This window comes from Tripterygium wilfordii, chromosome 14, assembly GCF_013401445.1.
Source record: "Tripterygium wilfordii isolate XIE 37 chromosome 14, ASM1340144v1, whole genome shotgun sequence".
Lineage (NCBI taxonomy): Eukaryota > Viridiplantae > Streptophyta > Magnoliopsida > Celastrales > Celastraceae > Tripterygium > Tripterygium wilfordii.
In genome coordinates, this window is record NC_052245.1 from 13,140,998 (window position 1) to 13,155,992 (window position 14,995).

The window sequence follows — 14,995 nt, forward strand, 5'->3', positions numbered from 1 at the left end:
ACATATTGATATTGCAAATGAATGTTTGTGTAACTTGTAATTGGTGCATTTTTTTTGATAATCGAGAATAACACCATAAAAACCTGTATTTTTAGACAACCAATATGAGTTTAAACTTGGGTCACAGGGCCTAAGCGAACATAGATTTATGTCCTTGACGACAAGATAAGTTAGGATAAAACTCAGTGTATGATTTTGGTATTACTCATTTGTAATTGGAACATTATACATACGTGCCACACATACTTATAATAGATCATCGATACATCTGGAAAGCATAAAGATGTACAAATATTTGTTGATTAGTTTGCATCAAATTTGTTTACATCAAATCAAGTCGAAATGTGATAATGACTTAGACGGTTAATAATATAGCGATTCAAGAGATCAAAGAAAAAAAAGTTCAAAATGGCGGTGCATGATTTCCTTCATTTTCTCACTTTTCATCAATGACGTTTATACCTTTGAAAACCTCATCAATCACACAGAATAATCAATGTTATTTGCATGGCCAAGATCGCAAGAGATCTTTTATCATGTTCTTTTGTTCCCTGTGATGCCTATTTTCTTTGGCGTGACATATTCATCGATACATATACATATATATATATATATATATATATATATATATATATATATATATATATATATATCTGTGTGTGTGTATTCCATGTCCAAAACATATGTAATTGAAAGAATTTCAATTAATTTTGTATTTTTCTTGGCGCTATATTGAATATTGAAGACTTTACATCTTTTTACTGTTATGGAGACCTGTAGTGTGAAAACTATATACACTCTGCAACATATGTCTAGATGCTCAACATTAACAGCCATATTTTTTTTCCTACATTTCAACTTGTTATATTCCAAAAACTTTTCCATGGAAACAGCTTTATGCAGTCTTGGACTTAGTAAAAAGCACATGAGTAGACAATTTTGAAAGATCAAATGATTTATTCCACAACACGTATATGTTATCCTTTTGCAACTTGTCAACCCTCTCACACCTGCGGCTCTTTGTGCTCAACTTCTCATCAAACACCAACTTAAGTTGTATGTATATATGTATATATATATATATATATATATATGCTTTTCTTAAGGAGATCTATAGATAAAGATATATAGAGATATAATGCATCGATCTCTCTTATCAGTCTTTCAACATGTCCAATAATATAATATGGTCTCTCCAACCACTCAATTGGGTATATATCATGTACGTTTGGCTATAAGTAGCAACAATACAGTTTCCATTCGAAATGAATTAAACACATTCCTGGTGAAGACAGTGCAATATGGACTACAAATTAAATGCTTAAATCAACCATGCATATCATCACCCAAGATCTCTCACCATATCACGACACTTACCCGGCCTTTCAATCCAGAAAATCATCCTCTCCTAATTTTCTTTGCCAAATTGTTCACGTCACCACTAATGGATAAACTTCAACTTCTATGCGCCTATATAGTTTTCAAACTGATATATTATACATACACACATACACATTCATGATTGATGCATGTATACTTGTATATGTATACATAGAGCTATGTAAAACTCAAAAAGATAGCTAAATGTGATAAAGTGTTTGCATGTATAGACTGCACATTCGTGCATATAGATGGACAAGCATAGTTTTCATGCACAACCATTTTAGGGTTCCCCACATTCGCTGGATCAAGTTCCCAAGTTCATCCAAGATTTCTCCTTTTCCCCATAAAGTAAAACTTAATGAAGACAAAAGTTAAAAAAAAAAAAAGGTTCCAAAACTACCTACCTTTGCTAAACAGGGAAAACCCTAACCCTAAACACTCTGGACTAGTGTACCCCTCTTAACTAACAACATTGTAGACTAAACAAAAGGAGAACAAGAAAAAAGAAATTACATAACAGAAAGCTAAAGGAGTTTAGAAAAACTTGAATGACTAAAATGACAAAAGGTAGAAATTAGAAACAACTCAAGAATATACCTCCATAATAATGGGATACATATAATCTCTCTGGATACAAAGAATACGATAAAAGAGAGAAGGAATCCCAATAAGAACCAGCTAATTAAGGAACTATGAATAGTCTTCATTTTACAAATAGAATTAAAGGACCGCGAGAGATCAAAATGGGAAAGTGGGTTCTTCTCTAAAGTCTAAAATCGAATACTAAACCCCACAAGACAGTCAGAGAATTACATACCAGTTGATAACATACAAATCATCAATATTCTTCTCTACTGATCCTTCTCACGTTGATCACTTTCCTTTCTCACCCGGGTCGGTACAATATCCTCCAGAAGTCCATGGTCTCTCAGCAAACTAGAACCACCACCGAATCTTCTCACTGGAAGAAAAGTAGTAGAACTAGAGCTAATATTCAACGGGGGCGTTTGGTTGTAAACATATGCAGCCACCGCCGCTTGTTGTTGCTGCTGCTGTTGATGTTGATGATAGTGGTGATGTGGAAGAAGAGAACTCCCGACACCAAATCCCGATGAATCTGGAAAAATCGCGATGCTTCCTCGAGGTGTAACTGGGCATGGATGCGTATGTTGGCCTTCGTAGGTGGTGACTACGATTGAAGGATCATCAGATGATCGCTCTACTCTCTTCTTTACTCCACATCCTGCAGTGGTGCAACGATAGTAACTCCTGCAAAATACCCAAATCATTAAAGACTAAATAATAACCAGCTCCCTTGGATCCCTATCATTACTGAAATTGTGTATATATATAGTATAAATTATTTAATGGTACTGGATTTGATAGATAGATACATAGGTATACCTGGGATAAGGGCTGTTCTTGACAGCTTTTTGGCCGTACTTTCTCCATCTGTAGCCATCCTCAAGCTGATCCACTTCACTCTTTGTCATGAACGCAAATCTCGGTTCTCTTTGCCTTTTTTGGTTCTTCTTTTTCAGTTTCAACCTATACTCGCCCACAAACAAAAACGTAAAAACCTTCTTTTTTTCCCACTTATCAAAAAGAATCTGTATAAAAAAAAAACACCAAACATAAACAACAACAAGAATCTATACTCACTGTTTCTTGGTCTTGTCTTGTTCCTGCTCTTCTTCGTTAGTTTCAGCTTTATTCGCCGCATCGTTTCCAGCTTCATTAGATGAGGAAGAGATGGAGGGGGAATTAGGCGTTGACGGATTGTTCAACACTTCCGAGGATTCCGGAAAAGTCGGTGAAGGAAGCGATGATGATGATTGTGGAGGTGGAAGAATCGTAGGTTGTTGAAACAAATCGTATAAAGAAGAACCAAAATCTTGCGAGAGACCACTTCCTCCAGTTCCAAGCAAGTCCGTGAAGTTACTGAAGTACCCCTTATCAGCAACAGAAGCTTCAGATGGCATGTCAAAGAAGCTCTGTAAGCCAAAACCAGAAGATGAAGGAGGAACACTAGGCATCATTATCTCATTCAATAAAGCTGAGTTTCTTATTGAAGAAGAAGAAGAAGAGTTGATCAAATTCTCTGTCTTCACTAGTCCTTGTTGTTGTTGCTCTTCGCTTCTCTTCTCCATAGACTTCTGATTTCCTTTTCAAAAGCACATATTCTTCATTAAAAATCTCTCTCTCTCTCTCTCTCTCTCTCTCTCTCTCTCTCTCTCTCTCTCTCTCTCTCTCTCTCTCTCTCTCTCTCTCTGTGAATAGTTTGTTTTTAGTATAAAGAAACCAAAGGCAGTGTTTTGTTGTTTGGTGAAAAGACTTGCTTTCTTGGAGAACAGCTTGGATTGGTAGGTCTTCCATTTGAAGCGTGACCGTCATCTGCCGGTGGACCATTCCTGGTGTGCGTGGCAATAGAGGACGGTGTTTGCATTAATTGTCTTGACGACCGCCCCTCTGGGTCCACTTTCTTACGCGTAATGTTGACCGATGTAGCCGGTGGTCCGTTTACGCCGCGGCCATTTTTGTACACGTGGATTTGTGAAAAGGTGCAATCGGGTGCATCTGATCGTACCCTCTGTCTTGTTTTGAAGTTTCTCCCGCGTTTGAACTTTTCAACAGTACGTAATTTTTTGTGGTTTTACGTAATGAACTGTTTTACTTCAATGTCCAAAGCTTATGAAGGAAGTATATGTACATATATGTGTGAAAACGAAGCGGTCATATATCATGCTGAGACAGACTCCACATCACCTTACTTGGGGAGAAAGCCTGTGCTCCTCCTTCCCCGACAAGCCAAACTCCCTTCTCATTGTTTTTAATACTAATTAAATTTAATTACGTGGTGTCTTGACTAATAAAAATTGGTTAGCTTTTGTAAGATGGAGTTGGTATAATCCAATCAAGTAGTATATAAACAAAGGTACCCTCCCACTCACACAATGTACAAATGCATTTTTTGGAACTAAAAATCAATAGCGACGACTCATGAAAAACAAAATCATACGGGCGTTTTATCCAAAAATAAACGGTATTAATTTGTAATATTTGGAATGAATTTTATAACATGACTTCTTTCTTCATGACAAGAATGTCGCGTTATCATGTTCATGTCTTAGAGGACATGCATTAAAAATAATATATACATATCATGTGATTATATGCCTTGCGTTTGTGGGACTCTGTCTCTACTTCCTTCAAAGTTCAAATATGAGAATTGATGGACAATATTAATCAAATCTTATGACATTTCTTACGTCCTTACCTAGTTAATTATTTATTATATTGTTACAACATTGTAATTAAAGCATAATCCAAACATGACCTTATAAGAAAAATATATCAATCAACTCTGCCATGATAAACGGGTCCCACCAATCCCCTGAAGAGCCTCGATTTGTGACAATCAAAGCCAGTAGAGAGCTCACACGTGGCAATCAAACGGCTAGCTTTTAGCTTTTGATAATCATGCTTGTCAAAGCACATGCACTTTTACGCGGTTTAAGTATATGCCTTCAATATTATTGTGATTGCTTTTAACACACGCTCTCCCTCGATCCATCGATCTACATTCATCTCTTTTTGGCTTTTGCTTTTCAAAGGTTTTATTTTCTTCCCTCTTTTCCATTCTCCCAATCAATATTTCATTATCACCTCATCTCTTAATCAAAACTTAAATGATAACTTTAACCCCAACAGAAAATTTCAAGTGTTTTTCCCTTTTCTTCGCTTTCTTGTGTGTGTCTATGTATATATATAACCTCTCCAGCTCTCCTCTTTTCTTTTTCTTTTTTACTTTCTTTAATCCCCTTACTTAGGGTTAGACACCATTTGGGTACGCGATTATCTATTTGTTTGTATGTTGAAAATTCATTAATTATATTATATATGGAGAAAATTTATATGTTCTGATGTATATGATCATAAATCCTTTTACTAATGGTCAATCTTAATTAATATTTTGTTGAAAACTTTGTCTCTGTATTACTAAGATCGACTTAAACAAATCCTTATTTCGCTTCATGATTTATTATATATACACACACATATATCTTCCACTAATTAAGCCTTTTAAGGTTGGTATCACTTATGTATATAATCAATGAAGGGAATATATTGTAACTTAATTTGTACCCAACCCTTCAAGTGTATAGAGTATAATCGAATATTAATTGTACATGTTCTATGGTCAACACAAAAAGTAAATAACCATCGTAAGTAACAAAGACAGTTGACCATCTGTTTCTTACATGGTAAGTTTTGACCCTCTTACAATTAAGCGAGACAAAGCCTTTTACCTACATGTTATGCTATACACCAATACACCATGCTATATATATAATCCCAATCTCCAACAAACAAACAGGGACGTTAGATCCACGACTCACAATAGCGAGTGTTCTGTTTATTTAACATATCTAGAAATACCTACCCAAGAATCCATATATGTGTATGTTTGACTGTAGTTTTCAACTTAATATGGATATGAACCTTGAAACGCAGCAGTCAAAAGCCAAACGGTCAAATGTCAAAGGTGTTGAACATGCGTTGCGTGGTTGAGTTTTGTTGAGAATATGCTGTGCGCGCGGTAATTAGTAGGATAAGATTTTTCACATGCAAAGATTAGTTTGTTGTATATATGTGATTGAGTTTTAGTTAATGAGTATTATCAGTTTATCACTGCCTTTCAGATAAAGAAAATATATATTTAAAATAGGTCATGGAAATTGCAATTTGGTATCTGAGTGTATATATCTATCAACAATTAAGTGATATAAAGTTTAAGATGTTTCCTTGAAAATACCAAATTGATAATCCTGATTTAGCTAGCCGGATATCGTATTAATGTAAAAGAATTTGTATGGTGTCATAATCGGTTATGAAAAAACTAATGCATAAGGAGATATATATTTTCTATTTCATAATGCTAGCTTTAAATAAACAAATTATGTATTAATAATTAGAGGGTCTGCAATATTGTTGGTGTGTTGCTTTCTTTTAGTATTGCAAAAATTAGGTGTATAGATATAGTACATACATACACAACCTCCAACTGCCTCACTTAAAGCTCTTTCAATGAAATTAACTGCATATTCCATGTTATTATTATTCTATAGCCGACCTTTTATTCCCAACTTTATTTAGTAATCATCTTTTGATGATCATAAAGGAATTGTCTTAAAAAAAATATCATAAAAATGTTTCATGTTAGTTTAATTTAATTATCTAATTCGTTTAATTAATTTCCTTTTTCTAACAGTTTCGATTCTGTTGTCTAGTTTATGTATTGTTGATTAGGTGCAAGCATTTTATAAGCTAATACATCAATGTACATATACCAGATTCGGGACCTAGCTACTTTATTTTTTTTTATCTAATGTTCCGAATAATTATTATTATTATTATATATATATGTATGTATGTATACATGTCAAAGTTCAGGGATCCTGTTTCCAGATTAATGTTGACATCGTCTGCAAGTGGAGGTTGCAAATAAAATAAACTTCATATTGATGGGTTTTTACTTAATTAGTTTTGAGACAAAGTTGGATTCTAGAAAAACCAACCACTTATTCCTTCATTACTCATTGTGTTTAGCTAGATTTGGTTGTAAAATATGAAGATCATGTGTTGAATTAATATATTATTTTCGGTGTTTTGCTTTTAGACCTGGGATTTATCGATCTTCTATAGTGACACTGTCAATATTATACCCTCCCTCCCTCCCTCCCTCTCTCTCTCTCTGGCCCTTATAGTCAACCAAAGACCTAGTCAAATAATTCAAATCCCATCACTTTCATTCTAAGTATCAAAATTAACTAACCATAGAAGATAGTATGTGGTTAATTATTTAATAGCACTTAACAAAAATAAGATAGTATCTGGAACCTTCTTTCTTTATAGCCCTTCCCAGTCTTTATCATTGGAAAATTTTCATTAAAATAAATACTAATTAGGTGGTTATGGAACACCAATGACCAATTTTCAAAGCCTTTTTTTTTTTAAATATTGTTGAGAAATATGTTCTTCATTAGAATCGCACCTTGTGCACACATATGCTTAACACAGTAAAGTATCAACCGAATCACCTCTCGTTGGTAATCATATTCAAAGCTTTATTTTAGTTTTTTGTGACATCGATTTTGTTTTTGTAAAATTTGTCTAATGAGCTTGAAAATTATAATGGAAGGTTCCAAAATTCAGACTCTATATAGAGTTTTTTTTGGATATTAGGACTCATAGAAACTTAATTAGATATTTCTTACGCAAATCATATGCATGATTACATACATTCTATAGTCTCACTAAACTCGCAATTATTTTGATATTAACAATTTATTCAAACAAGAAATTGTACAATTAGCCTATCTACTTTGCGTACATAAACCGTTCTATGTCATAACTAAAGCAGTTGACCCTTTCTTATCAAGAAGGTTTTTAAAATGTGAACACTAAGCGATGATTGCGGCATGAGAATGAGCTCTTTTTTTTTTTTTAATCAATTTTTTCTAGACCCGTATAATTATGGAAATATAACTTTTTGAATAAGACTATGTTTTTTGGTCTATTTTCTTTATTTATAATTTGAATAGGATGTTGGTTTACACTTTTACATGAACAATAAGGCAAAGTCAGCGATGTTCCATGCATTTTTTTTATTATTATTTATAGATTATAATCTGCATGCAAAATAAATAATATTTAGGCTAAACGCGTAGAACACTAGAGGACAAAAGTTCTTTACTTACAAAGGCAATGACGACACATCAGTCTCGTTTTGCGTGCACGTCTCTGTAAATATTTTATTCCTGTGATTCCATGGTATCGCGGTGTACGTCCTCTCGAATATATCTCTTAATCTGACCACACAATATATTGGCCAAGACTACTATATTATTGATGAAACTGACAATATTATATATATATATATATATACATATATTGGTAACTGAGAATGATTTGATACAAAATTACCCTTTAGACATAAGATATGGGCATAAATTCGGACGAGTGCACAAAAATTTTCCATTTGACAATGGACACCAATATGAGCCTAAATTTGCCACTTGACGATAAAGAAAGTTAGACCAAATCCCAATATACGAGCACAAGTATATTGTTCAAAATGAAAATCGAACTCAGAATATCCCAAGTCTATATGATTTGATTCAAGAGAAATTACCAACTAGGTTATCACCCATGATTATACATATAATTAAAACGTATCTACACTATACTATATGGACCATGATTTGTATTTGATTACAAATTTTCGCCAATCTGTTTCCAGGTTTTATTTTTTAAGAAGTGTGAAGAGATTATCTAATTCTAAGCCTTGACTCAAATGCAGATTTTGAGGCAGCAAATTAAATGGTGATTGCAGTAACCAAGAATAATATAAATGTCTTCCGTCCCATTTTTGGTGGTAGTTAACAAAGCATGTAGCACATTAGATTACTAGTTTATGGTAAACAAGCCATGGAATATATGTCAGGAAACATTTTCCATTGTTGATTATTGAAACATTGTCAAAGCACAGGTCACATGATATGATTTGGCCCACTTCTAAAAGTCAACTAAGTTTGAATTAAGAGCTGTGTTTGTTCTGCAATGTACACATTCCATGTATTGACTATTGACTATGCTATTCATCAAATCAGCTCTTATTCTGCAAATGCACACATTACATGTATTCAAGGTGGGCCCTTTGAGAGGCAGTCATCTTTCAGGGGCCCATAACATGTAGAAGGGCCCATTAACACATCTTCATCGCCCAAAATTGGGCGGGGAGGGTCGAATATGTGATGTGGTTTTTATGTAAATATGAGGTGATAGAAAAGTTTGAAATATGAAAGCGGTAGTGAAGTCATTATCATCCAACAAAAAGGCAGTGGGGGCTTTGTAATTGAAGCCCTTTTAGGTTTTAGGAGGATTCGCCGACACATTATTGAAGGCAGGATTCACCGACCCATAAATGACTCCCTCTTAAAAGTATAAATAGTACGAAAGGGACTGGGACTGGGACTGGGACTTGGACTTGGATTTACACAAATACCCAAACGAACCATAATAGTTGTTTCATGGAGAGCGAACAAGTTCATATATATAGGACATGAAGGTTAGGGTCGACATACTCTGTGAAAAACCCCAACTAATGCAACCAGTAATCTTAACCATTTGATTCTAAAATAGTCTTCTTAGCTAGTCAACAATTTTCCTTCATTCACAGAATAGATGAGATGGTTCGGGCATCATGATAGAACCAGGATATATATATATATATATTCACTCTCGTTCATCTGGCGAACTATTACCAACATATCTCCCTCACACCAATCCCCCTCAGGGTCCCATCACTTCCACTAATGCAAAGTTTAAATAGTTTAAACTTTTAACTAGTGCTAACCACAAGTTGGAACATATTTCAAAACAGCATCCAATGGAACTGCACCGAATAAACGAACAAAATAAAATATCATGGCCTACAAACCAATCACATACATTCACCAGCCAGAAATCACACATCAATAAATATGTTACAACTCAAATCCATAAGTTATATCATCTAGCTAAAGTGCTACTAGTAAATGAACAATTCTCGGCAAGGAGGTGCCATATAAACCAAAATCTGGACCTAGTGCAGTTCTAGAGAGGACCCTGAAGTAAAATGTCGTTCTCCAGAAAATAGAAAGTCTGAAAAGACCATAAACTCACTAAAACAAACTAAATGGCTAAATGCTACCTCTGAAGTTGGGGAAGAGGTGATATTTCACGAGTCTTTAGGAGCAGCGGTAGCTGCTTGTCTAAATCTGCGTTGGTGAACCTCCCAATTATACAGACGAGCAATAGTAACCTGCGCAAGAGAAATTATCAAATTAAATGCCGAAAAGCGCGCCCTAGCTCATGAAATAATGCATTCTCCAGATTAAGTTTTTCAAAATCATTGAACAAGGACTACAAAATACCTGAGTTATTGTCACCTGATCTCTCAAGAATTGTAGATCAGCAATAAGAACTTCTAAACTTGCTTTTGCATTTTCTAAATTATTCTGGAGAAGAGTAGTGGCCTGCACCAGAGTCACAGAAAAACTTATTCTTCCATCATCAAAGCAGAATATATTGTGCCTAAGAGTATATGAAAGTAAAAGTGAAAACCTCTTCAGATGAATACTCCAACATGACGTTTGCTCCCAGCCATAAACATACTGAATCATTGTCCTCAATGCGTGCCTGTGAATATATGCCTTCAGAGACTTCAAAATCAGCAATAAGTGCCTGTATTTAAATATAGAGCAAATGAAGAACTTAATTCCATTTACACAATGAAGAACCACCTAGTCATTTGCTTAAATATGTTAAATTATTGGATTCCACAAGCTGAAGCTAATCATTCCAAAAAATACTTCAAGTAATTCTTACATTATGACATATATATGAAGCAAATTGATACTCACTGAGCCTAAGCTTTTCAGTAATGTATGGTATGCCTCAAGACAAACAAGGAAACTTGGCAGTTAGCCTTTCAGCGATTTGTAAGGAAAAAGTAAATGGCACACCAAAGCCCCCTGCATTGGGATACTAGTAAAGAAAGGCACTTTATTTAGGCAGGAAGACTATGGTTTACGTTGGTATCTCTCAAATTTAATTTTTTAATATATCCCATGGTGCGAGTATCAATTTCCGAAAAGACATAATCAAGGTCCAAAAGCTCCAAAAAATTAACATTTGGCACTTGCGATTCAACCATGACACAAGCAATCAACTCATAACTCCTTAGCACCCAAGATTTTTTGTAAAAAGCAGGAATCCTTTTTGAGAAGGTAAAAGGTAAACATTAAAAGAATGGCACCAACAGGGTGCTGCCCAAGTACAAAAGAAAACATTTACTAATCACAAGCCAAAAAATGGCAGGACACAACTACAATAAGATATTGAAAATGCAAAATCAAATTACAAAGAAAAATGCCGCCTCCATTTTAAAAAAATCATGACAGGTCCAAATGCATGCCATCCTTGAAATCTTTCACATCACAGACAGGATAGAAACTTGAAGAACGTGGCCAACTCAGTTCAAGAGAAATTGTGTGCAAGGAGCATATTAACTTGAGTCTATACCTTGGATCCCACCCACACTTCTCTTGTGTCAGGACCTACGGGCCAAGGGACAGTCTCAGGGAGTGGAAACAAAGAAATGTAAGATTACTTTGTTTTGAAGGAGAAGGAAATGCCTATATCTATGATTAAGGAAGGATAGGCTAGTATACCTTTATAAGGGGTTAATGGGCATCCCCATAGCGATCATTAATATACCTGATGCGGGAGCTAAAGATTTTCGAAGGAGTAAAATCAAATATCATTATCCATGCAATGTAGATTAATGGCCTATTGATACCAGATATAAGATTTGGAAGGGATAAAATAAGGAAATGGTTAATTTGAGTTTAACCGGGACTCCAAAAGCAATAATTGAATAAAGGTTTTTATCTCATAACCTTTTATTGATAATGCATGAGCTTAAATACAAGAAAGCACAAACTACTTCCACCAAATCAGGTGACGTGATTTGGTTACCACTGCAAATATTGGAAAGCAACAAAATAGGAAATAACAAATGATTCCTAAAGACTAGGTCTTCTAAAAGACTTATTCTCAGCTTCTCTCACGAAGGGCAAGGTTTGGATACCTTCGCTTCACATCAAGGAGACGTTCCCATGTAAAACGGGGGGTATTGATACGAATGTCCCACAATGCTTAGATAGGGGACTTGTGATCTATTTATAAGGAGGGCAAATGTCTTCTTTAATCAGCCAACAAGTTTTTTAGGTAGTGACCTATTAGGCTTGTTGGTTACAACCAGCCCATATGTGGGTAGTGGTTAGGCTTGTGTGGTTGGTTAAGGAATGTATGGACTTGTTGGGTGTGTGTATGGGCGCCCCCCTGGCCTGGTTCTTATCAATGGTATTGGAGCTGTTCGGTCTCTGCATATGTGGGTGTTTGGATCTCCCTTCGTCCAGGTATGGGACTGGACTGGGTTGCCACGGAAAGGGCTACCAGTGGATCTGGTGGTACGGATAAGGACCCCAGCCCAGTGGTATGGGACTGGACTGGGTTGCCACGGAAAGGGCTACCAGTGGATCTGGTGGTACGGGTAAAGACTCTAACCCAGTGAAAGACCCTCACTGAGCGCAGCCGACGTGGACGTCGGTCCAGTAAAACGGGGGGTATTGATATGAATGTCCCACATTGCTTAGATAGGGGACTTGTTATCTATTTATAAGGAGGGCAAACGCCTTCTTTAATCAACCAACAAGTTTTCTAGGTAGTGGCCTATTGGGCTTGTTGGTTACAACCAACCTATATGTGGATAGTGGTTGGGCTTGTGTGGTTGGTTAAGGAATGTATGGGCTTGTTGGGTGTGTGTATGGGGCCTATGGGCACGCACTTGGCCTGGTTCATATCACCTAGGGCAAATGCCTTCTTTAATCAGCCAACAAGTTTTCTAGGTAGTGGCCTATTGGGCTTGTTAGTTACAACCAACCCATATGTCGATAGTGGTTGGGCTTGTGTGGTTGGTTAAGGAATGTATGGGCTTGTTGGGTGTGTGTATGGGCGCGCACCTGGCCTGGTTCTTATCACCTATCCGCAAGGTTATAGATCCTACTCTAGTTAGTTTACTATTGGTCACTTCAATTTATGGCGACAGCCTTGATACTATAAGATTTGGGATAAACAAGCAACCTGAAGTCACACTGCAATCTGCATATATTACATGTCAAACAACCATCAACCATAAACTATACAGCATTGAGGGTTGCACCTGCATACATATGGACTGGCAACATCAATTAGCTATCGCTATCTAAACAATGTCTCAGCTAAACTAAGAACCTTTCCTAGACCACTAATAAAACATTCAAAAAGATGACCCAAAAACAGCAAATTAACGTTAATTACCTTGCATACAACCAATTTCCATCAGCTAATGTAGAAACCAAGTAACAATAATATGTTATTCAAGATAAAGGTATAAGCTCTTCTTGACCAAGATAAAATGCATAGTACAAGAAACACAAGAAAACGAACCTCACCAGTACCCTTCTTAGTTTGCAAGGTGGCAACTACATCAAAGCACTTCTCAATATCAGGGATTTTTGCCTGAAAACCACAATAAAAAAAAGTGTGTATCACAACTTTAAAGCATAGAAATTGGGGGAAAATGCACTACAATGATTGCTGTCAAGCATTGACAACATTTAATTTGAGTACGGAAAATTAATTAAAATGTTTGCTCAATGATTACTCATAAAACTAAACTAAACTTAAAATAGATCAATAATTATCATTATGAAAGAATATGTCTGCAACTAAATCAACACAAGCTAAATAGGAGAGAAAAAAATTACAGTAACCACTAATGAGTACCTGAAGATCCCTTTGCTGAGCAAGAAGCTTCATCTCCACGAATTTATACTGCTGCAGTCTGCACCAGATCACCGCAATAAGCTTCAACACAACTAAATTAATTAAAGTTTCAGAAGTTAAGCTTAGAGATTAAAGTTAGGGAGAAATGACCTTTCTTGGAGGAAGGAGAGGGAGGAGTTGACTTCGAGACCAGACTGAGACAGGTAGGTTTCTACATCCTCCACGAACTGAGCTGCCGGAATTCCTCTTCTCTCCGTCGTTGTCTCCGATGATGAAGCTGATGCCATCTCGCTCGCTCTCCCGATCGGCGACGTAGAGAGTGAGGGAGGAACAATAAAAGACCGACTCTGAGACTTCAGCTCCACATCGGCGTCGTTTGATACTTCTGAAGAAAAATACGACGACGTTTGAAGAACCTGCAGGCTGAGGTTAATGGACCTAATTTTTCTGGGCTCATTCAGATGCAGTATAAGTCGTCTCTCTTAATAGCGAGTCCAAGCCCGTGATCTTCCCACTATGGAAATCCAAGCTCGTTGTCTGCCTCTGCCAAGTATAAATGGGCCAAATTTATTGGCTCTGTCAACAGCTCAACAAAGTGTTTCTCAAAATAACGGATCCAGGCCCGTAGTCTTTCTGTATGGACAGGCCTTTGAAGTCCTCCTGTTAAACTTGTGGGTAGGCCCAAGTATGCTTTTCACTTATTGTGCCTTAAATAATGTCCGATTCTAATGCTGGTAACGTGTGACAGGCCCAGTAAGCTGATTAACTAATGGGTTGGTACTGGACAAAAAGTAGTGCTAAAAGTAAAAGAGGTGGAACTGAAAGAAGTCAAGTGGGTTTTGGTAGCACATAAATTATGATATGAGTGTACGATTTGCCAGACAAAAAAATAAAAAGATTGGGACGATTGGGCAAAGAGAATCCTACCTAGCTAAGCTAGCCTGTAATCACTTTAAAGGACAAAAGAAAGAAAACCAAATATGAGATCTGCCCAAATCAATAATCACGTCCACTTAGGAAAAAGATGATATATACAATTAAACATGCATTCAAAAAATAAGCTATAGATGCATAGAACCTTTTTTTTTATTACATAAAGTGGGGTGGGGGACTCCAACTTCTTGTGTGTATAATACTAATGTTAGAGTTGGTGGTAAAATTAAGCCTGAAAATGGGG

At 36.1% G+C, this 14,995-nt stretch overlaps 2 protein-coding genes across 3 annotated transcripts; both read right to left on the bottom strand.

Moving 5' to 3' along the window:
• Nucleotides 1-1,941: 1,941 nt before the first annotated feature.
• On the bottom strand, nt 1,942-3,748 carry LOC120014069 (probable WRKY transcription factor 48). The gene is made up of 4 exons (XM_038865999.1): nt 3,656-3,748; nt 3,046-3,605; nt 2,788-2,931; nt 1,942-2,652 (listed from the first exon to the last, which is right to left on the bottom strand). The coding sequence occupies exons 2-4, from the start codon at nt 3,531-3,533 to the stop codon at nt 2,235-2,237; spliced, it is 1,050 nt and encodes a 349-aa protein (XP_038721927.1). The 5' UTR covers nt 3,534-3,605; nt 3,656-3,748; the 3' UTR covers nt 1,942-2,234.
• A 6,103-nt stretch (nt 3,749-9,851) lies between these two features.
• On the bottom strand, nt 9,852-14,198 carry LOC120014526 (probable prefoldin subunit 3). Of its 2 annotated transcripts, none has more exons than XM_038866495.1 (6): nt 13,969-14,198; nt 13,819-13,876; nt 13,480-13,551; nt 10,552-10,626; nt 10,362-10,463; nt 9,852-10,249 (listed from the first exon to the last, which is right to left on the bottom strand). In XM_038866495.1, the coding sequence occupies exons 1-6, from the start codon at nt 14,103-14,105 to the stop codon at nt 10,166-10,168; spliced, it is 528 nt and encodes a 175-aa protein (XP_038722423.1). In that variant the 5' UTR covers nt 14,106-14,198; the 3' UTR covers nt 9,852-10,165. The 2 variants fall into 2 exon arrangements, with proteins under 2 accessions (XP_038722423.1, XP_038722424.1); XM_038866496.1 differs by having other exon boundaries at nt 10,552-10,671.
• Between the last annotated feature and the right edge of the window lie 797 nt (nt 14,199-14,995).

Excerpts from the sequence above, each read along its gene's own strand:
- LOC120014069 (XM_038865999.1), bottom strand. The coding sequence starts at position 3,533 with ATGGAGAAGAGAAGCGAAGAGCAACAACAACAAGGACTAGTGAAGACA. Across the intron at positions 2,932-3,045 it reads CAAGACAAGACCAAGAAACA|GTTGAAACTGAAAAAGAAGA; the intron begins GTGAGTATAGAT and ends GGGCGAGTATAG. Across the intron at positions 2,653-2,787 it reads AAGAACAGCCCTTATCCCAG|GAGTTACTATCGTTGCACCA; the intron begins GTATACCTATGT and ends GGTATTTTGCAG.
- LOC120014526 (XM_038866496.1), bottom strand. The coding sequence starts at position 14,105 with ATGGCATCAGCTTCATCATCGGAGACAACGACGGAGAGAAGAGGAATT. Across the intron at positions 13,877-13,968 it reads CTCTCCTTCCTCCAAGAAAG|ACTGCAGCAGTATAAATTCG; the intron begins GTCATTTCTCCC and ends GATCTGGTGCAG. Across the intron at positions 10,464-10,551 it reads TGGAGTATTCATCTGAAGAG|GCCACTACTCTTCTCCAGAA; the intron begins GTTTTCACTTTT and ends ACTCTGGTGCAG.